This window comes from Somniosus microcephalus, chromosome 17, assembly GCF_052327205.1.
Source record: "Somniosus microcephalus isolate GS21.2 chromosome 17, FLI_Smic_1.0, whole genome shotgun sequence".
Classification (NCBI taxonomy): Eukaryota; Metazoa; Chordata; class Chondrichthyes; order Squaliformes; family Somniosidae; genus Somniosus; species Somniosus microcephalus.
The window spans coordinates 37,001,008-37,028,452 of NC_141003.1; the positions used below are offsets into that span (position 1 = coordinate 37,001,008).

The window sequence follows — 27,445 nt, forward strand, 5'->3', positions numbered from 1 at the left end:
TTCATCATTTGAAAGATCAAGGGGTGATTTTCATCTGCTTCCAAGGGTGGCAGTGGCGGAGGGAAAGTAATTCTACAAAAGAACCGACTGCCCAGAGGCCGGCTGACTCGATTTTCTACCAGACATTGAAACAAGAACTGGTGAGCCCTGTACTTGGGCCCGGAACGGTGAGGAACAGTGCGATAGAGTTTTGCTGCTGAACCTGTATGATGGGGTGAGTTGGGTCGGCTACATGACTTTCTATCATTCCTTGTTATTGTTTTACAACCTCAGTGTTGGACATTGTGTGACAAATAAATGAAAACGTGTTATTTAATAAGAATATATATTATAATACACCCTTCTCGCTTGGAACTTCCCTTGCCGGGGACACAGAACAGGAATAAGGGCGTGGATGTTAATGCACATTGCAAAATAATACGTCAATTGGTGTCAAATTCCTGATTTGCATCACACTATAATGACCAGAGATACAAACATTTCCAAAGCAAACAATTAGAAAGGAAAATTTGAGATGTAAAAATGAAAGCCGTGTTTTGTTACCTACTCAATGACAGACCACATGGAGTTAGAAACAATTCCCTTGAGGAGACAGACTTGGTGCAAGGTATCACTTACCAGGTATGTAGCTGGTGGTAGACGTAGTGGTAATCGGTGTCACTTCTGGTGATGTAATTTCTATAGAGCAGGAAAAACATTTCAACCTGTTACACTGCACGCTGAGGCTCTGAGTCTGTATCAGGTTTAAAAACTTACTTTCCTGCTGCACATAGCCGAGCACAAAATTACAAAAATTAAATCTATTCACTTCTATCTTAGTCTCTCAATAAAATTATTTTAGCAGAAAGAGAATACAACCATATAATGGCCCGTACATTCAGGACATAATTTCATCAAGTATAAGAGTGGCTGGAATTGTCAGATAGATTTGATCGTGCTATTAATGGAGTTCCTGGAATTTTAGTTTTCAATGTCCAGTGGAAACTGCTTACAATGGACAGATCCATATTGACCCGAGTTCCCAGATCAACAGTGGCTCTGAAAATACTCGAGCAGCAGCCTTGGCGATTATACCAGGGTCACACCTCCCAAGGCCCTCCACAGCTGACCTGACCAGAATATGTAGGTCAGTGGGAGGTCCTGTCATTTAAATATTATGGCAGGGACCTTCACCACAATATTCAGACACATGCCCTGCTGCTGTTTCTATTCAGTGGAAAGAGATATGAAATTGCTGGCCATGCCCACCTCTGGCCACTTTCTTGATATGTGTGTGGACAGAATATTGGCTTATAATACAGAAGAGCCCGATGCTAGCCCGGAAGGAGGTGAACACATAACAGCTATTCTAAGTTTGATGGCTTTTCCAAACTGACTTGTGCAATGCTTTATCATATTATGTTTATAAAATTTCACTATTTTGGTGAAAAGAATATCAAGCCAGCACAACCTTTGACTGCATGACTGGTCGAGCACCAGGTTGTTTTATCATACTCGTAGTTCATTCATCATTTGAAAGATTAAGGAGGTGATTTTTAGCTGCCTGTGAGGGGAGATGAAATTGTACAAAAAAATCTACTACCCAGAGGCCGCCCGACTCAATTTTCTAGCGGGCATTGAAACAAAAACTGCCGAACCCTGTACCTAGTCTCAGAACGGTGAGGAATAGTCCGACAGGGTTTTGCAGCTGAACCTGTAGCATGGAGAGAGATGGATCGGCTATATGACTTTCTCTCATTCCTTGATATGGTTTTACATACTCAGTTTAAATATTGTGTGACAAATCATTTTGATAACTGAAAACATGTTATTTAATAATATATATTTTAATACATCCTTCTCGCTTGGAGGATCGCACAGCGGGGGCACATCATAGGAATAGAAGCGTGGAAGTTAATGCACATCGCAAAATAATCCATCAATTGGCCTCAAATTCCTCATTTGCATCACACTCCGCTAAACATTATGTCAGGAGCACAATTTCCTAAAAGCGCCCCTATAGGTTACAACATAATGACCAGAGATACAAACATTTCCAAAGCAAGCAATTAGAAAGGAAAATTTGAGATGTAAAAATGAAAGCCGTGTTTTGTTACCTACTCAATGACAGACCACATGGAGTTAGAAACAATCCACTTGTGGAGACAGACTTGGTGCAAGGTATAAAACTGCTGTCACTTACCAGGCATGTAGCTGGTGGTAGACGTAGTGATAATCGGTGTCACTTCTGGTGACGTAATTTCTATAGAGCAGGAAAAACATTTCAACTTGTTACACTGCACGCTGAGGCTCTGAGTCTGTATCAGGTTTAAAAACTTACTTTCCTGCTGCACATAGCCGAGCACAAAAGTTGCGAAAATTAAATCTATTCACTTCTATCTAAATCTATTCAATAAAATTATTTGAGCTCACAGAATACAACTAGTTAATGGCATTTACAGTAAGAACATCTTTTCCACAAGTATAAGAGTGGCTGGAATTGTCAGATAGATTTGATCGTGCTGTTAATGGAGTTCTTCGAAATATGAGTTTCAATGTCCAGTGGAAACTGCTTACAATGGACAGATCCATATTGACCCGAGTTCTCAGATGGTGGCTCTGAAAATCCTCGGGCAGCAATCCTGGCGATTATACCAGGGTCACACCTCCCAGGGCCCTCCACAGCTGACCTGACCAGAGTATGTAGGTCAGTGGGAGGTCCTGTTATTTAAATATTATGGCAGGGACCTTCACCACAACATTCAGACACATGCCCTGCTGCTGTTTCTATTCAGTGGAAATATAAATTAACCTGCTGGCCATGCCGACATCTGCATCGGTCAGATTCTTGATATGTGTGTGGGCAGAATATTGGCTTATAATGCAGAAGAGCCCTATGCTAGCCCGGAACTTGGTGAACACATAACAGCTATTCTAAGTTTGCTGACTTTTCCAAACTGACTTGTGCAATACTTTATCACATTCTAGTTACACAATTTCACCACAATGATGTAAAGTACACCAAGCCAGCACAACATTTGACTCTATGATTGATCTACCATCAAAGTGTTTTATCATGCTAGGTTTACATTCATCATTTGAAAGATCAAGGGGTGATTTTCATCTGCTTCCAAGGGTGGCAGTGGCGGAGGGAATGTAATTCTACAAAAGAACCGACTGCCCAGAGGCCGGCTGACTCGATTTTCTACCAGACATTGAAACAAGAACTGGTGAGCCCTGTACTTGGGCCCGGAACGGTGAGGAATAGTGCGATAGAGTTTTGCTGCTGAACCTGTATGATGGGGTGAGTTGGGTCGGCTACATGACTTTCTATCATTCCTTGTTATTGTTTTACAACCTCAGTGTTGGACATTGTGTGACAAATAAATGAAAACGTGTTATTTAATAAGAATATATATTATAATACACCCTTCTCGCTTGGAACTTCCCTTGCCGGGGACACAGAACAGGAATAAGGGCGTGGATGTTAATGCACATTGCAAAATAATACGTCAATTGGTGTCAAATTCCTGATTTGCATCACACTATAATGACCAGAGATACAAACATTTCCAAAGCAAACAATTAGAAAGGAAAATTTGAGATGTAAAAATGAAAGCCGTGTTTTGTTACCTACTCAATGACAGACCACATGGAGTTAGAAACAATTCCCTTGAGGAGACAGACTTGGTGCAAGGTATCACTTACCAGGTATGTGGCTGGTGGTAGACGTAGTGGTAATCGGTGTCACTTCTGGTGATGTAATTTCTATAGAGCAGGAAAAACATTTCAACCTGTTACACTGCACGCTGAGGCTCTGAGTCTGTATCAGGTTTAAAAACTTACTTTCCTGCTGCACATAGCCGAGCACAAAATTACAAAAATTAAATCTATTCACTTCTATCTTAGTCTCTCAATAAAATTATTTTAGCAGAAAGAGAATACAACCATATAATGGCCCGTACATTCAGGACATAATTTCATCAAGTATAAGAGTGGCTGGAATTGTCAGATAGATTTGATCGTGCTATTAATGGAGTTCCTGGAATTTTAGTTTTCAATGTCCAGTGGAAACTGCTTACAATGGACAGATCCATATTGACCCGAGTTCCCAGATCAACAGTGGCTCTGAAAATACTCGAGCAGCAGTCTTGGCGATTATACCAGGGTCACACCTCCCAAGGCCCTCCACAGCTGACCTGACCAGAATATGTAGGTCAGTGGGAGGTCCTGTCATTTAAATATTATGGCAGGGACCTTCACCACAATATTCAGACACATGCCCTGCTGCTGTTTCTATTCAGTGGAAAGAGATACGAAATTGCTGGCCATGCCCACCTCTGGCCACTTTCTTGATATGTGTGTGGACAGAATATTGGCTTATAATACAGAAGAACCCGATGCTAGCCCGGAAGGAGGTGAACACATAACAGCTATTCTAAGTTTGATGGCTTTTCCAAACTGACTTGTGCAATACTTTATCACATTATGTTTATAAAATTTCACTATTTTGGTGAAAAGAATATCAAGCCAGCACAACCTTTGACTGCATGACTGGTCGAGCACCAGGTTGTTTTATCATACTCGTAGTTCATTCATCATTTGAAAGATTAAGGAGGTGATTTTTAGCTGCCTGTGAGGGGAGATGAAATTGTACAAAAAAATCTACTACCCAGAGGCCGCCCGACTCAATTTTCTAGCGGGCATTGAAACAAAAACTGCCGAACCCTGTACCTAGTCTCAGAACGGTGAGGAATAGTTCGACAGGGTTTTGCAGCTGAACCTGTAGCATGGAGAGAGATGGATCGGCTATATGACTTTCTCTCATTCCTTGATATGGTTTTACATACTCAGTTTAAATATTGTGTGACAAATAATTTTGATAACTGAAAACATGTTATTTAATAATATATATTTTAATACATCCTTCTCGCTTGGAGGATCGCACAGCGGGGGCACATCATAGGAATAGAAGCGTGGAAGTTAATGCACATCGCAAAATAATCCATCAATTGGCCTCAAATTCCTCATTTGCATCACACTCCGCTAAACATTATGTCAGGAGCACAATTTCCTACAAGCGCCCCTATAGGTTACAACATAATGACCAGAGATACAAACATTTCCAAAGCAAGCAATTAGAAAGGAAAATTTGAGATGTAAAAATGAAAGCCGTGTTTCGTTACCTACTCAATGACAGACCACATGGAGTTAGAAACAATCCACTTGTGGAGACAGACTTGGTGCAAGGTATAAAACTGCTGTCACTTACCAGGCATGTAGCTGGTGGTAGACGTAGTGATAATCGGTGTCACTTCTGGTGACGTAATTTCTATAGAGCAGGAAAAACATTTCAACTTGTTACACTGCACGCTGAGGCTCTGAGTCTGTATCAGGTTTAAAAACTTACTTTCCTGCTGCACATAGCCGAGCACAAAAGTTGCGAAAATTAAATCTATTCACTTCTATCTAAATCTATTCAATAAAATTATTTGAGCTGACAGAATACAACTAGTTAATGGCATTTACAGTAAGAACATCTTTTCCACAAGTATAAGAGTGGCTGGAATTGTCAGATAGATTTGATCGTGCTGTTAATGGAGTTCTTCGAAATATGAGTTTCAATATCCAGTGGAAACTGCTTACAATGGACAGATCCATATTGACCCGAGTTCCCAGATGGTGGCTCTGAAAATCCTCGGGCAGCAATCCTGGCGATTATACCAGGGTCACACCTCCCAGGGCCTTCCACAGCTGACCTGACCAGAGTATGTAGGTCAGTGGGAGGTCCTGTTATTTAAATATTATGGCAGGGACCTTCACCACAACATTCAGACACATGCCCTGCTGCTGTTTCTATTCAGTGGAAATATAAATTAACCTGCTGGCCATGCCGACATCTGCATCGGTCAGATTCTTGATATGTGTGTGGGCAGAATATTGGCTTATAATGCAGAAGAGCCCTATGCTAGCCCGGAACTTGGTGAACACATAACAGCTATTCTAAGTTTGCTGACTTTTCCAAACTGACTTGTGCAATACTTTATCACATTCTAGTTACACAATTTCACCACAATGATGTAAAGTACACCAAGCCAGCACAACATTTGACTCTATGACTGATCTACCATCAAAGTGTTTTATCATGCTAGGTTTACATTCATCATTTGAAAGATCAAGGGGTGATTTTCATCTGCTTCCAAGGGTGGCAGTGGCGGAGGGAAAGTAATTGTAAAAAAGAACCGACTGCCCAGAGGCCGGCTGACTCGATTTTCTACCAGACATTGAAACAAGAACTGGTGAGCCCTGTACTTGGGCCCGGAACGGTGAGGAATAGTGCGATAGAGTTTTGCTGCTGTACCTGTATGATGGGGTGAGTTGGGTCGGCTACATGACTTTCTATCATTCCTTGTTATTGTTTTACAACCTCAGTGTTGGACATTGTGTGACAAATAAATGAAAACGTGTTATTTAATAAGAATATATATTATAATACACCCTTCTCGCTTGGAACTTCCCTTGCCGGGGACACAGAACAGGAATAAGGGCGTGGATGTTAATGCACATTGCAAAATAATACGTCAATTGGTGTCAAATTCCTGATTTGCATCACACTATAATGACCAGAGATACAAACATTTCCAAAGCAAACAATTAGAAAGGAAAATTTGAGATGTAAAAATGAAAGCCGTGTTTTGTTACCTACTCAATGACAGACCACATGGAGTTAGAAACAATTCCCTTGAGGAGACAGACTTGGTGCAAGGTATCACTTACCAGGTATGTAGCTGGTGGTAGACGTAGTGGTAATCGGTGTCACTTCTGGTGATGTAATTTCTATAGAGCAGGAAAAACATTTCAACCTGTTACACTGCACGCTGAGGCTCTGAGTCTGTATCAGGTTTAAAAACTTACTTTCCTGCTGCACATAGCCGAGCACAAAATTACAAAAATTAAATCTATTCACTTCTATCTTAGTCTCTCAATAAAATTATTTTAGCAGAAAGAGAATACAACCATATAATGGCCCGTACATTCAGGACATAATTTCATCAAGTATAAGAGTGGCTGGAATTGTCAGATAGATTTGATCGTGCTATTAATGGAGTTCCTGGAATTTTAGTTTTCAATGTCCAGTGGAAACTGCTTACAATGGACAGATCCATATTGACCCGAGTTCCCAGATCAACAGTGGCTCTGAAAATACTCGAGCAGCAGTCTTGGCGATTATACCAGGGTCACACCTCCCAAGGCCCTCCACAGCTGACCTGACCAGAATATGTAGGTCAGTGGGAGGTCCTGTCATTTAAATATTATGGCAGGGACCTTCACCACAATATTCAGACACATGCCCTGCTGCTGTTTCTATTCAGTGGAAAGAGATATGAAATTGCTGGCCATGCCCACCTCTGGCCACTTTCTTGATATGTGTGTGGACAGAATATTGGCTTATAATACAGAAGAGCCCGATGCTAGCCTGGAAGGAGGTGAACACATAACAGCTATTCTAAGTTTGATGGCTTTTCCAAACTGACTTGTGCAATGCTTTATCACATTATGTTTATAAAATTTCACTATTTTGGTGAAAAGAATATCAAGCCAGCACAACCTTTGACTGCATGACTGGTCGAGCACCAGGTTGTTTTATCATACTCGTAGTTCATTCATCATTTGAAAGATTAAGGAGGTGATTTTTAGCTGCCTGTGAGGGGAGATGAAATTGTACAAAAAAATCTACTACCCAGAGGCCGCCCGACTCAATTTTCTAGCGGGCATTGAAACAAAAACTGCCGAACCCTGTACCTAGTCTCAGAACGGTGAGGAATAGTTCGACAGGGTTTTGCAGCTGAACCTGTAGCATGGAGAGAGATGGATCGGCTATATGACTTTCTCTCATTCCTTGATATGGTTTTACATACTCAGTTTAAATATTGTGTGACAAATAATTTTGATAACTGAAAACATGTTATTTAATAATATATATTTTAATACATCCTTCTCGCTTGGAGGATCGCACAGCGGGGGCACATCATAGGAATAGAAGCGTGGAAGTTAATGCACATCGCAAAATAATCCATCAATTGGCCTCAAATTCCTCATTTGCATCAAACTCCGCTAAACATTATGTCAGGAGCACAATTTCCTAAAAGCGCCCCTATAGGTTACAACATAATGACCAGAGATACAAACATTTCCAAAGCAAGCAATTAGAAAGGAAAATTTGAGATGTAAAAATGAAAGCCGTGTTTTGTTACCTACTCAATGACAGACCACATGGAGTTAGAAACAATCCACTTGTGGAGACAGACTTGGTGCAAGGTATAAAACTGCTGTCACTTACCAGGCATGTAGCTGGTGGTAGACGTAGTGATAATCGGTGTCACTTCTGGTGACGTAATTTCTATAGAGCAGGAAAAACATTTCAACTTGTTACACTGCACGCTGAGGCTCTGAGTCTGTATCAGGTTTAAAAACTTACTTTCCTGCTGCACATAGCCGAGCACAAAAGTTGCGAAAATTAAATCTATTCACTTCTATCTAAATCTATTCAATAAAATTATTTGAGCTGACAGAATACAACTAGTTAATGGCATTTACAGTAAGAACATCTTTTCCACAAGTATAAGAGTGGCTGGAATTGTCAGATAGATTTGATCGTGCTGTTAATGGAGTTCTTCGAAATATGAGTTTCAATGTCCAGTGGAAACTGCTTACAATGGACAGATCCATATTGACCCGAGTTCCCAGATGGTGGCTCTGAAAATCCTCGGGCAGCAATCCTGGCGATTATACCAGGGTCACACCTCCCAGGGCCCTCCACAGCTGACCTGACCAGAGTATGTAGGTCAGTGGGAGGTCCTGTTATTTAAATATTATGGCAGGGACCTTCACCACAACATTCAGACACATGCCCTGCTGCTGTTTCTATTCAGTGGAAATATAAATTAACCTGCTGGCCATGCCGACATCTGCATCGGTCAGATTCTTGATATGTGTGTGGGCAGAATATTGGCTTATAATGCAGAAGAGCCCTATGCTAGCCCGGAACTTGGTGAACACATAACAGCTATTCTAAGTTTGCTGACTTTTCCAAACTGACTTGTGCAATACTTTATCACATTCTAGTTACACAATTTCACCACAATGATGTAAAGTACACCAAGCCAGCACAACATTTGACTCTATGACTGATCTACCATCAAAGTGTTTTATCATGCTAGGTTTACATTCATCATTTGAAAGATCAAGGGGTGATTTTCATCTGCTTCCAAGGGTGGCAGTGGCGGAGGGAAAGTAATTCTAAAAAAGAATCGACTGCCCAGAGGCCGGCTGACTCGATTTTCTACCAGACATTGAAACAAGAACTGGTGAGCCCTGTACTTGGGCCCGGAACGGTGAGGAATAGTGCGATAGAGTTTTGCTGCTGAACCTGTATGAATGGGTGAGTTGGGTCGGCTACATGACTTTCTATCATTCCTTGTTATTGTTTTACAACCTCAGTGTTGGACATTGTGTGACAAATAAATGAAAACGTGTTATTTAATAAGAATATATATTATAATACAACACCCTTCTCGCTTGGAACTTCCCTTGCCGGGGACACAGAACAGGAATAAGGGCGTGGATGTTAATGCACATTGCAAAATAATACGTCAATTGGTGTCAAATTCCTGATTTGCATCACACTATAATGACCAGAGATACAAACATTTCCAAAGCAAACAATTAGAAAGGAAAATTTGAGATGTAAAAATGAAAGCCGTGTTTTGTTACCTACTCAATGACAGACCACATGGAGTTAGAAACAATTCCCTTGAGGAGACAGACTTGGTGCAAGGTATCACTTACCAGGTATGTAGCTGGTGGTAGACGTAGTGGTAATCGGTGTCACTTCTGGTGATGTAATTTCTATAGAGCAGGAAAAACATTTCAACCTGTTACACTGCACGCTGAGGCTCTGAGTCTGTATCAGGTTTAAAAACTTACTTTCCTGCTGCACATAGCCGAGCACAAAATTACAAAAATTACATCTATTCACTTCTATCTTAGTCTCTCAATAAAATTATTTTAGCAGAAAGAGAATACAACCATATAATGGCCCGTACATTCAGGACATAATTTCATCAAGTATAAGAGTGGCTGGAATTGTCAGATAGATTTGATCGTGCTATTAATGGAGTTCCTGGAATTTTAGTTTTCAATGTCCAGTGGAAACTGCTTACAATGGACAGATCCATATTGACCCGAGTTCCCAGATCAACAGTGGCTCTGAAAATACTCGAGCAGCAGTCTTGGCGATTATACCAGGGTCACACCTCCCAAGGCCCTCCACAGCTGACCTGACCAGAATATGTAGGTCAGTGGGAGGTCCTGTCATTTAAATATTATGGCAGGGACCTTCACCACAATATTCAGACACGTGCCCTGCTGCTGTTTCTATTCAGTGGAAAGAGATATGAAATTGCTGGCCATGCCCACCTCTGGCCACTTTCTTGATATGTGTGTGGACAGAATATTGGCTTATAATACAGAAGAGCCCGATGCTAGCCCGGAAGGAGGTGAACACATAACAGCTATTCTAAGTTTGATGGCTTTTCCAAACTGACTTGTGCAATGCTTTATCACATTATGTTTATAAAATTTCACTATTTTGGTGAAAAGAATATCAAGCCAGCACAACCTTTGACTGCATGACTGGTCGAGCACCAGGTTGTTTTATCATACTCGTAGTTCATTCATCATTTGAAAGATTAAGGAGGTGATTTTTAGCTGCCTGTGAGGGGAGATGAAATTGTACAAAAAAATCTACTACCCAGAGGCCGCCCGACTCAATTTTCTAGCGGGCATTGAAACAAAAACTGCCGAACCCTGTACCTAGTCTCAGAACGGTGAGGAATAGTTCGACAGGGTTTTGCAGCTGAACCTGTAGCATGGAGAGAGATGGATCGGCTATATGACTTTCTCTCATTCCTTGATATGGTTTTACATACTCAGTTTAAATATTGTGTGACAAATAATTTTGATAACTGAAAACATGTTATTTAATAATATATATTTTAATACATCCTTCTCGCTTGGAGGATCGCACAGCGGGGGCACATCATAGGAATAGAAGCGTGGAAGTTAATGCACATCGCAAAATAATCCATCAATTGGCCTCAAATTCCTCATTTGCATCACACTCCGCTAAACATTATGTCAGGAGCACAATTTCCTAAAAGCGCCCCTATAGGTTACAACATAATGACCAGAGATACAAACATTTCCAAAGCAAGCAATTAGAAAGGAAAATTTGAGATGTAAAAATGAAAGCCGTGTTTTGTTACCTACTCAATGACAGACCACATGGAGTTAGAAACAATCCACTTGTGGAGACAGACTTGGTGCAAGGTATAAAACTGCTGTCACTTACCAGGCATGTAGCTGGTGGTAGACGTAGTGATAATCGGTGTCACTTCTGGTGACGTAATTTCTATAGAGCAGGAAAAACATTTCAACTTGTTACACTGCACGCTGAGGCTCTGAGTCTGTATCAGGTTTAAAAACTTACTTTCCTGCTGCACATAGCCGAGCACAAAAGTTGCGAAAATTAAATCTATTCACTTCTATCTAAATCTATTCAATAAAATTATTTGAGCTGACAGAATACAACTAGTTAATGGCATTTACAGTAAGAACATCTTTTCCACAAGTATAAGAGTGGCTGGATTTGTCAGATAGATTTGATCGTGCTGTTAATGGAGTTCTTCGAAATATGAGTTTCAATGTCCAGTGGAAACTGCTTACAATGGACAGATCCATATTGACCCGAGTTCCCAGATGATGGCTCTGAAAATCCTCGGGCAGCAATCCTGGCGATTATACCAGGGTCACACCTCCCAGGGCCCTCCACAGCTGACCTGACCAGAGTATGTAGGTCAGTGGGAGGTCCTGTTATTTAAATATTATGGCAGGGACCTTCACCACAACATTCAGACACATGCCCTGCTGCTGTTTCTATTCAGTGGAAATATAAATTAACCTGCTGGCCATGCCGACATCTGCATCGGTCAGATTCTTGATATGTGTGTGGGCAGAATATTGGCTTATAATGCAGAAGAGCCCTATGCTAGCCCGGAACTTGGTGAACACATAACAGCTATTCTAAGTTTGCTGACTTTTCCAAACTGACTTGTGCAATACTTTATCACATTCTAGTTACACAATTTCACCACAATGATGTAAAGTACACCAAGCCAGCACAACATTTGACTCTATGACTGATCTACCATCAAAGTGTTTTATCATGCTAGGTTTACATTCATCATTTGAAAGATCAAGGGGTGATTTTCATCTGCTTCCAAGGGTGGCAGTGGCGGAGGGAAAGTAATTCTAAAAAAGAACCGACTGCCCAGAGGCCGGCTGACTCGATTTTCTACCAGACATTGAAACAAGAACTGGTGAGCCCTGTACTTGGGCCCGGAACGGTGAGGAATAGTGCGATAGAGTTTTGCTGCTGAACCTGTATGAATGGGTGAGTTGGGTCGGCTACATGACTTTCTATCATTCCTTGTTATTGTTTTACAACCTCAGTGTTGGACATTGTGTGACAAATAAATGAAAACGTGTTATTTAATAAGAATATATATTATAATACACCCTTCTCGCTTGGAACTTCCCTTGCCGGGGACACAGAACAGGAATAAGGGCGTGGATGTTAATGCACATTGCAAAATAATACGTCAATTGGTGTCAAATTCCTGATTTGCATCACACTATAATGACCAGAGATACAAACATTTCCAAAGCAAACAATTAGAAAGGAAAATTTGAGATGTAAAAATGAAAGCCGTGTTTTGTTACCTACTCAATGACAGACCACATGGAGTTAGAAACAATTCCCTTGAGGAGACAGACTTGGTGCAAGGTATCACTTACCAGGTATGTAGCTGGTGGTAGACGTAGTGGTAATCGGTGTCACTTCTGGTGATGTAATTTCTATAGAGCAGGAAAAACATTTCAACCTGTTACACTGCACGCTGAGGCTCTGAGTCTGTATCAGGTTTAAAAACTTACTTTCCTGCTGCACATAGCCGAGCACAAAATTACAAAAATTAAATCTATTCACTTCTATCTTAGTCTCTCAATAAAATTATTTTAGCAGAAAGAGAATACAACCATATAATGGCCCGTACATTCAGGACATAATTTCATCAAGTATAAGAGTGGCTGGAATTGTCAGATAGATTTGATCGTGCTATTAATGGAGTTCCTGGAATTTTAGTTTTCAATGTCCAGTGGAAACTGCTTACAATGGACAGATCCATATTGACCCGAGTTCCCAGATCAACAGTGGCTCTGAAAATACTCGAGCAGCAGTCTTGGCGATTATACCAGGGTCACACCTCCCAAGGCCCTCCACAGCTGACCTGACCAGAATATGTAGGTCAGTGGGAGGTCCTGTCATTTAAATATTATGGCAGGGACCTTCACCACAATATTCAGACACATGCCCTGCTGCTGTTTCTATTCAGTGGAAAGAGATACAAAATTGCTGGCCATGCCCACCTCTGGCCACTTTCTTGATATGTGTGTGGACAGAATATTGGCTTATAATACAGAAGAGCCCGATGCTAGCCCGGAAGGAGGTGAACACATAACAGCTATTCTAAGTTTGATGGCTTTTCCAAACTGACTTGTGCAATACTTTATCACATTATGTTTATAAAATTTCACTATTTTGGTGGAAAGAATATCAAGCCAGCACAACCTTTGACTGCATGACTGGTCGAGCACCAGGTTGTTTTATCATACTCGTAGTTCATTCATCATTTGAAAGATTAAGGAGGTGATTTTTAGCTGCCTGTGAGGGGAGATGAAATTGTACAAAAAAATCTACTACCCAGAGGCCGCCCGACTCAATTTTCTAGCGGGCATTGAAACAAAAACTGCCGAACCCTGTACCTAGTCTCAGAACGGTGAGGAATAGTCCGACAGGGTTTTGCAGCTGAACCTGTAGCATGGAGAGAGATGGATCGGCTATATGACTTTCTCTCATTCCTTGATATGGTTTTACATACTCAGTTTAAATATTGTGTGACAAATAATTTTGATAACTGAAAACATGTTATTTAATATATATTTTAATACATCCTTCTCGCTTGGAGGATCGCACAGCGGGGGCACATCATAGGAATAGAAGCGTGGAAGTTAATGCACATCGCAAAATAATCCATCAATTGGCCTCAAATTCCTCATTTGCATCACACTCCGCTAAACATTATGTCAGGAGCACAATTTCCTAAAAGCGCCCCTATAGGTTACAACATAATGACCAGAGATACAAACATTTCCAAAGCAAGCAATTAGAAAGGAAAATTTGAGATGTAAAAATGAAAGCCGTGTTTTGTTACCTACTCAATGACAGACCACATGGAGTTAGAAACAATCCACTTGTGGAGACAGACTTGGTGCAAGGTATAAAACTGCTGTCACTTACCAGGTATGTAGCTGGTGGTAGACGTAGTGATAATCGGTGTCACTTCTGGTGACGTAATTTCTATAGAGCAGGAAAAACATTTCAACCTGTTACACTGCACGCTGAGGCTCTGAGTCTGTATCAGGTTTAAAAACTTACTTTCCTGCTGCACATAGCCGAGCACAAAAGTTGCGAAAATTAAATCTATTCACTTCTATCTAAATCTATTCAATAAAATTATTTGAGCTGACAGAATACAACTAGTTAATGGCATTTACAGTAAGAACATCTTTTCCACAAGTATAAGAGTGGCTGGAATTGTCAGATAGATTTGATCGTGCTGTTAATGGAGTTCTTCGAAATATGAGTTTCAATGTCCAGTGGAAACTGCTTACAATGGACAGATCCATATTGACCCGAGTTCCCAGATGGTGGCTCTGAAAATCCTCAGGCAGCAATCCTGGCGATTATACCAGGGTCACACCTCCCAGGGCCCTCCACAGCTGACCTGACCAGAGTATGTAGGTCAGTGGGAGGTCCTGTTATTTAAATATTATGGCAGGGACCTTCACCACAACATTCAGACACATGCCCTGCTGCTGTTTCTATTCAGTGGAAATATAAATTAACCTGCTGGCCATGCCGACATCTGCATCGGTCAGATTCTTGATATGTGTGTGGGCAGAATATTGGCTTATAATGCAGAAGAGCCCTATGCTAGCCCGGAACTTGGTGAACACATAACAGCTATTCTAAGTTTGCTGACTTTTCCAAACTGACTTGTGCAATACTTTATCACATTCTAGTTACACAATTTCACCACAATGATGTAAAGTACACCAAGCCAGCACAACATTTGACTCTATGACTGATCTACCATCAAAGTGTTTTATCATGCTAGGTTTACATTCATCATTTGAAAGATCAAGGGGTGATTTTCATCTGCTTCCAAGGGTGGCAGTGGCGGAGGGAAAGTAATTCTAAAAAAGAACCGACTGCCCAGAGGCCGGCTGACTCGATTTTCTACCAGACATTGAAACAAGAACTGGTGAGCCCTGTACTTGGGCCCGGAACGGTGAGGAATAGTGCGACAGAGTTTTGCTGCTGAACATGTATGAATGGGTGAGTTGGGTCGGCTACATGACTTTCTATCATTCCTTGTTATTGTTTTACAACCTCAGTGTTGGACATTGTGTGACAAATAAATGAAAACGTGTTATTTAATAAGAATATATATTATAATACACCCTTCTCGCTTGGAACTTCCCTTGCCGGGGACACAGAACAGGAATAAGGGCGTGGATGTTAATGCACATTGCAAAATAATACGTCAATTGGTGTCAAATTCCTGATTTGCATCACACTATAATGACCAGAGATACAAACATTTCCAAAGCAAACAATTAGAAAGGAAAATTTGAGATGTAAAAATGAAAGCCGTGTTTTGTTACCTACTCAATGACAGACCACATGGAGTTAGAAACAATTCCCTTGAGGAGACAGACTTGGTGCAAGGTATCACTTACCAGGTATGTAGCTGGTGGTAGACGTAGTGGTAATCGGTGTCACTTCTGGTGATGTAATTTCTATAGAGCAGGAAAAACATTTCAACCTGTTACACTGCACGCTGAGGCTCTGAGTCTGTATCAGGTTTAAAAACTTACTTTCCTGCTGCACATAGCCGAGCACAAAATTACAAAAATTAAATCTATTCACTTCTATCTTAGTCTCTCAATAAAATTATTTTAGCAGAAAGAGAATACAACCATATAATGGCCCGTACATTCAGGACATAATTTCATCAAGTATAAGAGTGGCTGGAATTGTCAGATAGATTTGATCGTGCTATTAATGGAGTTCCTGGAATTTTAGTTTTCAATGTCCAGTGGAAACTGCTTACAATGGACAGATCCATATTGACCCGAGTTCCCAGATCAACAGTGGCTCTGAAAATACTCGAGCAGCAGTCTTGGCGATTATACCAGGGTCACACCTCCCAAGGCCCTCCACAGCTGACCTGACCAGAATATGTAGGTCAGTGGGAGGTCCTGTCATTTAAATATTATGGCAGGGACCTTCACCACAATATTCAGACACATGCCCTGCTGCTGTTTCTATTCAGTGGAAAGAGATATGAAATTGCTGGCCATGCCCACCTCTGGCCACTTTCTTGATATGTGTGTGGACAGAATATTGGCTTATAATACAGAAGAGCCCGATGCTAGCCCGGAAGGAGGTGAACACATAACAGCTATTCTAAGTTTGATGGCTTTTCCAAACTGACTTACATAGATACATAGATACATAGAAGATAGGAGCAGGAGTAGGCCATTCGGCCCTTCGTGCCTGCTCCGCCATTCAATGAGATCATGGCTGATCCTTTAATTCAGTATCCCGTCCCCGCCTTCTCTCCGTAACCCTTAACCCCTTTTGCCCGTAGAAATATATCTAATTCCCTCTTAAATATATTTAATGAGCTGGCGTACACTGCCCTCTGTGGCAATGAGTTCCACAGGTTCACCACTCTCTGAGTGAAGAAATTCCCCCTCATCTCTGTCCTAAATGGTTTAGCCCTTATCCTTAAATTATGTCCTCTAGTTCTGTTCTCACCCGCCAAGGGAAACATTCCTTCTGCATCCAGTCTGTCTAGACCTGTCAGAATTTTATACACTTCTATGAGGTCCCCTCTCAATCTTCTAAACTCCAGTGTGTACATCCCTAAACTACATAGTCTCTCCTCATAGGTCATTCCCGCCATTCCTGGTATCAGCCTGGTGAATCGCCGCTGCACCCCCTCCATGGCAAGAACATCCTTCCTCAGATGAGGCGACCAAAACTGTACACAGTACTCGAGGTGTGGTCTCACCAGTGCCCTGTACAGCTGCAGCAAGGTATCCCTGTTCCTGTATTCTAACCCTTTTGCTATGAAGGCCAGCATACCGTTTGCCTTCTTGACCGCCTGTTGCACCTGCATGCTCGCCTTCAGTGACTGGTGTACAAGAACACCCAGGTCTCTCTGTACTTCCCCCTCTCCCAATCTATTGCCATTTAAATAATAATTTGCCCTCCCGTTCCTGCACCCAAGGTGGATAACTTCGCACTTGTCCACATTATAGTGCATCTGCCATTTATCCGCCCAATCGCCCAGTCTGTCCAAATCGCTCTGGAGCTTCCTGGTCTCTTCCTCTGAGCCCACCCCCCCTCCTAGTTTAGTGTCGTCTGCAAATTTGGAAATGCTGCATCCGACTCCCTGATCCAGGTCATTAATGTAAATTGTGAACAGCTGGGGGCCCAGGACAGATCCCTGTGGTACCCCACTTGTTACTGCCTGCCATTCAGAAAATGAGCCGTTTATTCCAACTCTCTGTTTTCTATCTGACAGCCAGTTCCCTATCCACGCCAATACTTTCCCCTTTATCCCATGAGCCTCAATTTTCCATGCTAATCTTTTATGTGGGACCTTATCGAAGGCCTTTTGGAAGTCCAGGTACACCACATCTACTGGCTCTCCCCCATCTATTCTACCAGTTACTCCCTCAAAAAATTCCAATAGATTAGTCAAGCACGATTTACCCTTTGTAAATCCATGTTGACTCTGTCCTATCCTGTCCCCATTTGCTAAGTGCTCCGCTATTTCATCCTTAATGATGGACTCCAGCATTTTGCCCACAACTGATGTAAGGCTTACAGGTCTGTAATTACCTGCTTTTTCCCTACCCCCCTTTTTGAATAGTGGGGTAACGTTAGCTACCCTCCAATCCATGGGCACTGTTCCCGAGTCTAATGAATTCTGAAAAATCATCCTTAGTGCATCCGCTATCTCTAGGGCCACCTCCTTCAGTACCCTAGGATGCATGTTATCAGGCCCTGGGGATTTGTCCACCTTCAATCCCTTTAGCTTCCTTAACACCATATCCTTAGAGATATTGATTTGCGTCAGTTCCTCCTTTGCCAATGTCCCTATTTTTCCCGATATCCCAGGGAGGTTTTTTGTGTCTTCCTTCGTAAAGACTGACCCAAAGTATGCATTTAGTTGATCTGCCATTTCCTTATTTCCCATTATATATTCCCCCGTATCTGACTGCAATGGACCAACTTTGGTTTTCACCAGTCTTTTCCTTTTGATATACTTATAAAAGCTTTTGGAGTTAGTTTTTATATTTTCCGCCAGCTTGTTTTCGTAAGCTATTTTGCCCCTCTTGATTATGCCCTTTGCCCTCCTTTGCTCTATCTTAAACTGTTCCCAATCTTCCGCTCTGGCGCTTTTTTTGGCTATTTTATACGCCCTATCTTTGGATTTTATGCTGTCTCTAATTTCCCCTGTTATCCACGGTTGAGTCACCTTTTTAGATTTCCTTTTATGCCAGATTGGTATAAACAATTTTTGCAATTTTGTCATTCTATCTTTAAATGTTTGCCATTGTTTATCTACCTCCAGTCCTCCCAGGAACGTTGTCCAATCAGACCTACTCAGTTCCCGTCTCATGGCATCATAATTCCCCTTGTTTAAATTCAGGACCTTAGTCTCTGAGTCAATTTCTTCGCTCTCCATTTCGAGTGAGAAATCGATCATGTTATGATCGCTCTGACCCAAGGGTCCCCGTACAACAAGATTACTGATTAGTCCCTTCTCATTGCACAGTACCCAGTCCAATATAGCCTGTTCCCGAGTTGGTTCCTCGACATATTGATCCAGATAACCATCCCTTAAACACTCAAGGAATTCCTCCTCCTCATTATTTTTACTGATTAGGCTAGTCCAATCTATATGTAAGTTAAAGTCACCTATGATGACAGCTGTGCTCTTATTGCACGCTTCTCTAATTTCCCTCGTGATGCCCTCCCTAACCTCTATTTTACTATTTGGAGGCCTATATACCACTCCTATTAATGTTTTTCGCCCCTCGCTATTTCTTAGCTCCACCCATATAGATTCTGTATTAACTGAGTTAATATCCTTCCTTTCAATTGCATTTATCCCCTTTTTTACTAGCAATGCTACCCCTCCTCCCTTTCTTTTTTGTCGATCCTTCCTAAATACTGAATACCCCTGTATGTTAAGCTCCCAGCCCTGCTCACCCTGCAACCATGTTTCCGTAATCCCAATTAGATCATAATTATTAACCTCTATTTCCACAGCTAATTCATCTACCTTGTTCCTGATGCTTCTCGCATTAAGGTATAAAACCCTCAGGCTTTTTTTATGCTCACATTTTTTATGAATTAGTTTGGCCCTTTGTTTTTTGTTCCTCACCCTTTTACCATTTATTTCTGTCTGCCTTTCACTTTCCTCTATTTCACTACATAGGTTTCTAGCCCCCTGCCATACTAGTTTAAATGCTCCCGAACTGCTTTATCAAAAATTACCCCGAGAACATCAGTTCCATCTCTGCACAGGTGTAGACCGTCCCTTTTGTATAGGTCACACCTACCACAAAACTGGTTCCAATGCCTCAAAAATTTAAAACCCTCCCTCTTACACCACTGCTCAAGCCACGTATTTAGCCTAACTATCCTGTTCTCTGTACTCTTACTAGCACGTGGCACTGGTAGTAATCCAGAGATTACTACCTTCGAGGTCCTACTTTTTAGCTTGGCTCCTAACTCCCTAAATTCTACTTGTAGGACCTCTTCCCTTTTTTTAGCTACGTCGTTGGTACCAACATGTATCACGACAACTGGCTGTTCCCCCTCCCCCTCCAGAATGTTCTGCACCCGCGCCGAGACATCCTTGACCCTTGCACCAGGGAGGCAACATACCATCCTGGAGTCTCGGTCGCGACCACAGAAACCCCTATCTATTCCCCTTACAATCGAATCCCCTATTACTATAGCCCTGCCACTCTTTTTCCCTCCCTTCTTTGCAACAGAGCCAGTCATGGTGCCATGAGCCTGGCTGCTGGTGCCTTCCCCCGATGTGTCACCCCCCCCGACAACAGTACCTAAGGCGGTGAACCTGTTGCTAAGGGAGACAACCCCAGGGGATTTCTGCACTACCTTCCTGCCCTTGCTCTGCCTTTTGGTCACCCATGTACTGTCTACGCTGGCCTTAACCTGCGGTGTGACCAACTCACTAAATGTGCTATCCACACCCCTCTCAGAATCGTGGATGCTCCAAAGTGAGTCCATCTGCAGCTCAAGGGACTTGTGCAATGCTTTATCACATTATGTTTATAAAATTTCACTATTTTGGTGAAAAGAATATCAAGCCAGCACAACCTTTGACTGCATGACTGGTCGAGCACCAGGTTGTTTTATCATACTCGTAGTTCATTCATCATTTGAAAGATTAAGGAGGTGATTTTTAGCTGCCTGTGAGGGGAGATGAAATTGTACAAAAAAATCTACTACCCAGAGGCCGCCCGACTCAATTTTCTAGCGGGCATTGAAACAAAAACTGCCAAACCCTGTACCTAGTCTCAGAACGGTGAGGAATAGTCCGACAGGGTTTTGCAGCTGAACCTGTAGCATGGAGAGAGATGGATCGGCTATATGACTTTCTCTCATTCCTTGATATGGTTTTACATACTCAGTTTAAATATTGTGTGACAAATAATTTTGATAACTGAAAACATGTTATTTAATAATATATATTTCAATACATCCTTCTCGCTTGGAGGATCGCACAGCGGGGGCACATCATAGGAATAGAAGCGTGGAAGTTAATGCACATCGCAAAATAATCCATCAATTGGCCTCAAATTCCTCATTTGCATCACACTCCGCTAAACATTATGTCAGGAGCACAATTTCCTAAAAGCGCCCCTATAGGTTACAACATAATGACCAGAGATACAAACATTTCCAAAGCAAGCAATTAGAAAGGAAAATTTGAGATGTAAAAATGAAAGCCGTGTTTTGTTACCTACTCAATGACAGACCACATGGAGTTAGAAACAATCCACTTGTGGAGACAGACTTGGTGCAAGGTATAAAACTGCTGTCACTTACCAGGCATGTAGCTGGTGGTAGACGTAGTGATAATCGGTGTCACTTCTGGTGACGTAATTTCTATAGAGCAGGAAAAACATTTCAACTTGTTACACTGCACGCTGAGGCTCTGAGTCTGTATCAGGTTTAAAAACTTACTTTCCTGCTGCACATAGCCGAGCACAAAAGTTGCGAAAATTAAATCTATTCACTTCTATCTAAATCTATTCAATAAAATTATTTGAGCTGACAGAATACAACTAGTTAATGGCATTTACAGTAAGAACATCTTTTCCACAAGTATAAGAGTGGCTGGAATTGTCAGATAGATTTGATCGTGCTGTTAATGGAGTTCTTCGAAATATGAGTTTCAATGTCCAGTGGAAACTGCTTACAATGGACAGATCCATATTGACCCGAGTTCCCAGCTGGTGGCTCTGAAAATCCTCGGGCAGCAATCCTGGCGATTATACCAGGGTCACACCTCCCAGGGCCCTCCACAGCTGACCTGACCAGAGTATGTAGGTCAGTGGGAGGTCCTGTTATTTAAATATTATGGCAGGGACCTTCACCACAACATTCAGACACATGCCCTGCTGCTGTTTCTATTCAGTGGAAATATAAATTAACCTGCTGGCCATGCCGACATCTGCATCGGTCAGATTCTTGATATGTGTGTGGGCAGAATATTGGCTTATAATGCAGAAGAGCCCTATGCTAACCCGGAACTTGGTGAACACATAACAGCTATTCTAAGTTTGCTGACTTTTCCAAACTGACTTGTGCAATACTTTATCACATTCTAGTTACACAATTTCACCACAATGATGTAAAGTACACCAAGCCAGCACAACATTTGACTCTATGACTGATCTACCATCAAAGTGTTTTATCATGCTAGGTTTACATTCATCATTTGAAAGATCAAGGGGTGATTTTCATCTGCTTCCAAGGGTGGCAGTGGCGGAGGGAAAGTAATTCTAAAAAAGAACCGACTGCCCAGAGGCCGGCTGACTCGATTTTCTACCAGACATTGAAACAAGAACTGGTGAGCCCTGTACTTGGGCCCGGAACGGTGAGGAATAGTGCGATAGAGTTTTGCTGCTGAACCTGTATGAATGGGTGAGTTGGGTCGGCTACATGACTTTCTATCATTCCTTGTTATTGTTTTACAACCTCAGTGTTGGACATTGTGTGACAAATAAATGAAAACGTGTTATTTAATAAGAATATATATTATAATACACCCTTCTCGCTTGGAACTTCCCTTGCCGGGGACACAGAACAGGAATAAGGGCGTGGATGTTAATGCACATTGCAAAATAATACGTCAATTGGTGTCAAATTCCTGATTTGCATCACACTATAATGACCAGAGATACAAACATTTCCAAAGCAAACAATTAGAAAGGAAAATTTGAGATGTAAAAATGAAAGCCGTGTTTTGTTACCTACTCAATGACAGACCACATGGAGTTAGAAACAATTCCCTTGAGGAGACAGACTTGGTGCAAGGTATCACTTACCAGGTATGTAGCTGGTGGTAGACGTAGTGGTAATCGGTGTCACTTCTGGTGATGTAATTTCTATAGAGCAGGAAAAACATTTCAACCTGTTACACTGCACGCTGAGGCTCTGAGTCTGTATCAGGTTTAAAAACTTACTTTCCTGCTGCACATAGCCGAGCACAAAATTACAAAAATTAAATCTATTCACTTCTATCTTAGTCTCTCAATAAAATTATTTTAGCAGAAAGAGAATACAACCATATAATGGCCCGTACATTCAGGACATAATTTCATCAAGTATAAGAGTGGCTGGAATTGTCAGATAGATTTGATCGTGCTATTAATGGAGTTCCTGGAATTTTAGTTTTCAATGTCCAGTGGAAACTGGTTACAATGGACAGATCCATATTGACCCGAGTTCCCAGATCAACAGTGGCTCTGAAAATACTCGAGCAGCAGTCTTGGCGATTATACCAGGGTCACACCTCCACAGCTGACCTGACCAGAATATGTAGGTCAGTGGGAGGTCCTGTCATTTAAATATTATGGCAGGGACCTTCACCACAATATTCAGACACATGCCCTGCTGCTGTTTCTATTCAGTGGAAAGAGATATGAAATTGCTGGCCATGCCCACCTCTGGCCACTTTCTTGATATGTGTGTGGACAGAATATTGGCTTATAATACAGAAGAGCCCGATGCTAGCCCGGAAGGAGGTGAACACATAACAGCTATTCTAAGTTTGATGGCTTTTCCAAACTGACTTGTGCAATGCTTTATCACATTATGTTTATAAAATTTCACTATTTTGGTGAAAAGAATATCAAGCCAGCACAACCTTTGACTGCATGACTGGTCGAGCACCAGGTTGTTTTATCATACTCGTAGTTCATTCATCATTTGAAAGATTAAGGAGGTGATTTTTAGCTGCCTGTGAGGGGAGATGAAATTGTACAAAAAAATCTACTACCCAGAGGCCGCCCGACTCAATTTTCTAGCGGGCATTGAAACAAAAACTGCCGAAACCTGTACCTAGTCTCAGAACGGTGAGGAATAGTTCGACAGGGTTTTGCAGCTGAACCTGTAGCATGGAGAGAGATGGATCGGCTATATGACTTTCTCTCATTCCTTGATATGGTTTTACATACTCAGTTTAAATATTGTGTGACAAATCATTTTGATAACTGAAAACATGTTATTTAATAATATATATTTTAATACATCCTTCTCGCTTGGAGGATCGCACAGCGGGGGCACATCATAGGAATAGAAGCGTGGAAGTTAATGCACATCGCAAAATAATCCATCAATTGGCCTCAAATTCCTCATTTGCATCACACTCCGCTAAACATTATGTCAGGAGCACAATTTCCTAAATGCGCCCCTATAGGTTACAACATAATGACCAGAGATACAAACATTTCCAAAGCAAGCAATTAGAAAGGAAAATTTGAGATGTAAAAATGAAAGCCGTGTTTTGTTACCTACTCAATGACAGACCACATGGAGTTAGAAACAATCCACTTGTGGAGACAGACTTGGTGCAAGGTATAAAACTGCTGTCACTTACCAGGTATGTAGCTGGTGGTAGACGTAGTGATAATCGGTGTCACTTCTGGTGACGTAATTTCTATAGAGCAGGAAAAACATTTCAACTTGTTACACTGCACGCTGAGGCTCTGAGTCTGTATCAGGTTTAAAAACTTACTTTCCTGCTGCACATAGCCGAGCACAAAAGTTGCGAAAATTAAATCTATTCACTTCTATCTAAATCTATTCAATAAAATTATTTGAGCTGACAGAATACAACTAGTTAATGGCATTTACAGTAAGAACATCTTTTCCACAAGTATAAGAGTGGCTGGAATTGTCAGATAGATTTGATCGTGCTGTTAATGGAGTTCTTCGAAATATGAGTTTCAATGTCCAGTGGAAACTGCTTACAATGGACAGATCCATATTGACCCGAGTTCCCAGATGGTGGCTCTGAAAATCCTCGGGCAGCAATCCTGGCGATTATACCAGGGTCACACCTCCCAGGGCCCTCCACAGCTGACCTGACCAGAGTATGTAGGTCAGTGGGAGGTCCTGTTATTTAAATATTATGGCAGGGACCTTCACCACAACATTCAGACACATGCCCTGCTGCTGTTTCTATTCAGTGGAAATATAAATTAACCTGCTGGCCATGCCGACATCTGCATCGGTCAGATTCTTGATATGTGTGTGGGCAGAATATTGGCTTATAATGCAGAAGAGCCCTATGCTAGCCCGGAACTTGGTGAACACATAACAGCTATTCTAAGTTTGCTGACTTTTCCAAACTGACTTGTGCAATACTTTATCACATTCTAGTTACACAATTTCACCACAATGATGTAAAGTACACCAAGCCAGCACAACATTTGACTCTATGACTGATCTACCATCAAAGTGTTTTATCATGCTAGGTTTACATTCATCATTTGAAAGATCAAGGGGTGATTTTCATCTGCTTCCAAGGGTGGCAGTGGCGGAGGGAAAGTAATTCTAAAAAAGAACCGACTGCCCAGAGGCCGGCTGACTCGATTTTCTACCAGACATTGAAACAAGAACTGGTGAGCCCTGTACTTGGGCCCGGAACGGTGAGGAATAGTGCGATAGAGTTTTGCTGCTGAACCTGTATGATGGGGTGAGTTGGGTCGGCTACATGACTTTCTATCATTCCTTGTTATTGTTTTACAACCTCAGTGTTGGACATTGTGTGACAAATAAATGAAAACGTGTTATTTAATAAGAATATATATTATAATACACCCTTCTCGCTTGGAACTTCCCTTGCCGGGGACACAGAACAGGAATAAGGGCGTGGATGTTAATGCACATTGCAAAATAATACGTCAATTGGTGTCAAATTCCTGATTTGCATCACACTATAATGACCAGAGATACAAACATTTCCAAAGCAAACAATTAGAAAGGAAAATTTGAGATGTAAAAATGAAAGCCGTGTTTTGTTACCTACTCAATGACAGACCACATGGAGTTAGAAACAATTCCCTTGAGGAGACAGACTTGGTGCAAGGTATCACTTACCAGGTATGTAGCTGGTGGTAGACGTAGTGGTAATCGGTGTCACTTCTGGTGATGTAATTTCTATAGAGCAGGAAAAACATTTCAACCTGTTACACTGCACGCTGAGGCTCTGAGTCTGTATCAGGTTTAAAAACTTACTTTCCTGCTGCACATAGCCGAGCACAAAATTACAAAAATTAAATCTATTCACTTCTATCTTAGTCTCTCAATAAAATTATTTTAGCAGAAAGAGAATACAACCATATAATGGCCCGTACATTCAGGACATAATTTCATCAAGTATAAGAGTGGCTGGAATTGTCAGATAGATTTGATCGTGCTATTAATGGAGTTCCTGGAATTTTAGTTTTCAATGTCCAGTGGAAACTGCTTACAATGGACAGATCCATATTGACCCGAGTTCCCAGATCAACAGTGGCTCTGAAAATACTCGAGCAGCAGTCTTGGCGATTATACCAGGGTCACACCTCCCAAGGCCCTCCACAGCTGACCTGACCAGAATATGTAGGTCAGTGGGAGGTCCTGTCATTTAAATATTATGGCAGGGACCTTCACCACAATATTCAGACACATGCCCTGCTGCTGTTTCTATTCAGTGGAAAGAGATATGAAATTGCTGGCCATGCCCACCTCTGGCCACTTTCTTGATATGTGTGTGGACAGAATATTGGCTTATAATACAGAAGAGCCCGATGCTAGCCCGGAAGGAGGTGAACACATAACAGCTATTCTAAGTTTGATGGCTTTTCCAAACTGACTTGTGCAATGCTTTATCACATTATGTTTATAAAATTTCACTATTTTGGTGAAAAGAATATCAAGCCAGCACAACCTTTGACTGCATGACTGGTCGAGCACCAGGTTGTTTTATCATACTCGTAGTTCATTCATCATTTGAAAGATTAAGGAGGTGATTTTTAGCTGCCTGTGAGGGGAGATGAAATTGTACAAAAAAATCTACTACCCAGAGGCCGCCCGACTCAATTTTCTAGCGGGCATTGAAACAAAAACTGCCGAACCCTGTACCTAGTCTCAGAACGGTGAGGAATAGTCCGACAGGGTTTTGCAGCTGAACCTGTAGCATGGAGAGAGATGGATCAGCTATATGACTTTCTCTCATTCCTTGATATGGTTTTACATACTCAGTTTAAATATTGTGTGACAAATAATTTTGATAACTGAAAACATGTTATTTAATAATATATATTTTAATACATCCTTCTCGCTTGGAGGATCGCACAGCGGGGGCACATCATAGGAATAGAAGCGTGGAAGTTAATGCACATCGCAAAATAATCCATCAATTGGCCTCAAATTCCTCATTTGCATCACACTCCGCTAAACATTATGTCAGGAGCACAATTTCCTAAAAGCGCCCCTATAGGTTACAACATAATGACCAGAGATACAAACATTTCCAAAGCAAGCAATTAGAAAGGAAAATTTGAGATGTAAAAATGAAAGCCGTGTTTTGTTACCTACTCAATGACAGAC

The 27,445-nt window shown here is 41.5% G+C and overlaps 1 protein-coding gene across 1 annotated transcript in view; it reads right to left on the reverse strand.

The window, feature by feature from the left end:
• Positions 1–27,445, reverse strand: part of LOC147105645 (uncharacterized) — a 211,557-nt gene that overhangs the window by 73,306 nt on the left and 110,806 nt on the right. Inside the window, exons 57-70 of the mRNA XM_086010936.1 lie at positions 25,952–26,011; positions 24,447–24,506; positions 22,894–22,953; positions 21,389–21,448; positions 15,964–16,023; positions 14,459–14,518; positions 12,898–12,957; positions 11,393–11,452; positions 9,829–9,888; positions 8,321–8,380; positions 6,757–6,816; positions 5,252–5,311; positions 2,183–2,242; positions 619–678 (exon numbers count right to left, since the gene is read on the reverse strand). Coding sequence (XP_085867062.1) covers positions 619–678; positions 2,183–2,242; positions 5,252–5,311; positions 6,757–6,816; positions 8,321–8,380; positions 9,829–9,888; positions 11,393–11,452; positions 12,898–12,957; positions 14,459–14,518; positions 15,964–16,023; positions 21,389–21,448; positions 22,894–22,953; positions 24,447–24,506; positions 25,952–26,011 — 840 coding nt within the window. The remainder of the gene's footprint in view (positions 1–618; positions 679–2,182; positions 2,243–5,251; positions 5,312–6,756; positions 6,817–8,320; positions 8,381–9,828; positions 9,889–11,392; positions 11,453–12,897; positions 12,958–14,458; positions 14,519–15,963; positions 16,024–21,388; positions 21,449–22,893; positions 22,954–24,446; positions 24,507–25,951; positions 26,012–27,445) is intronic.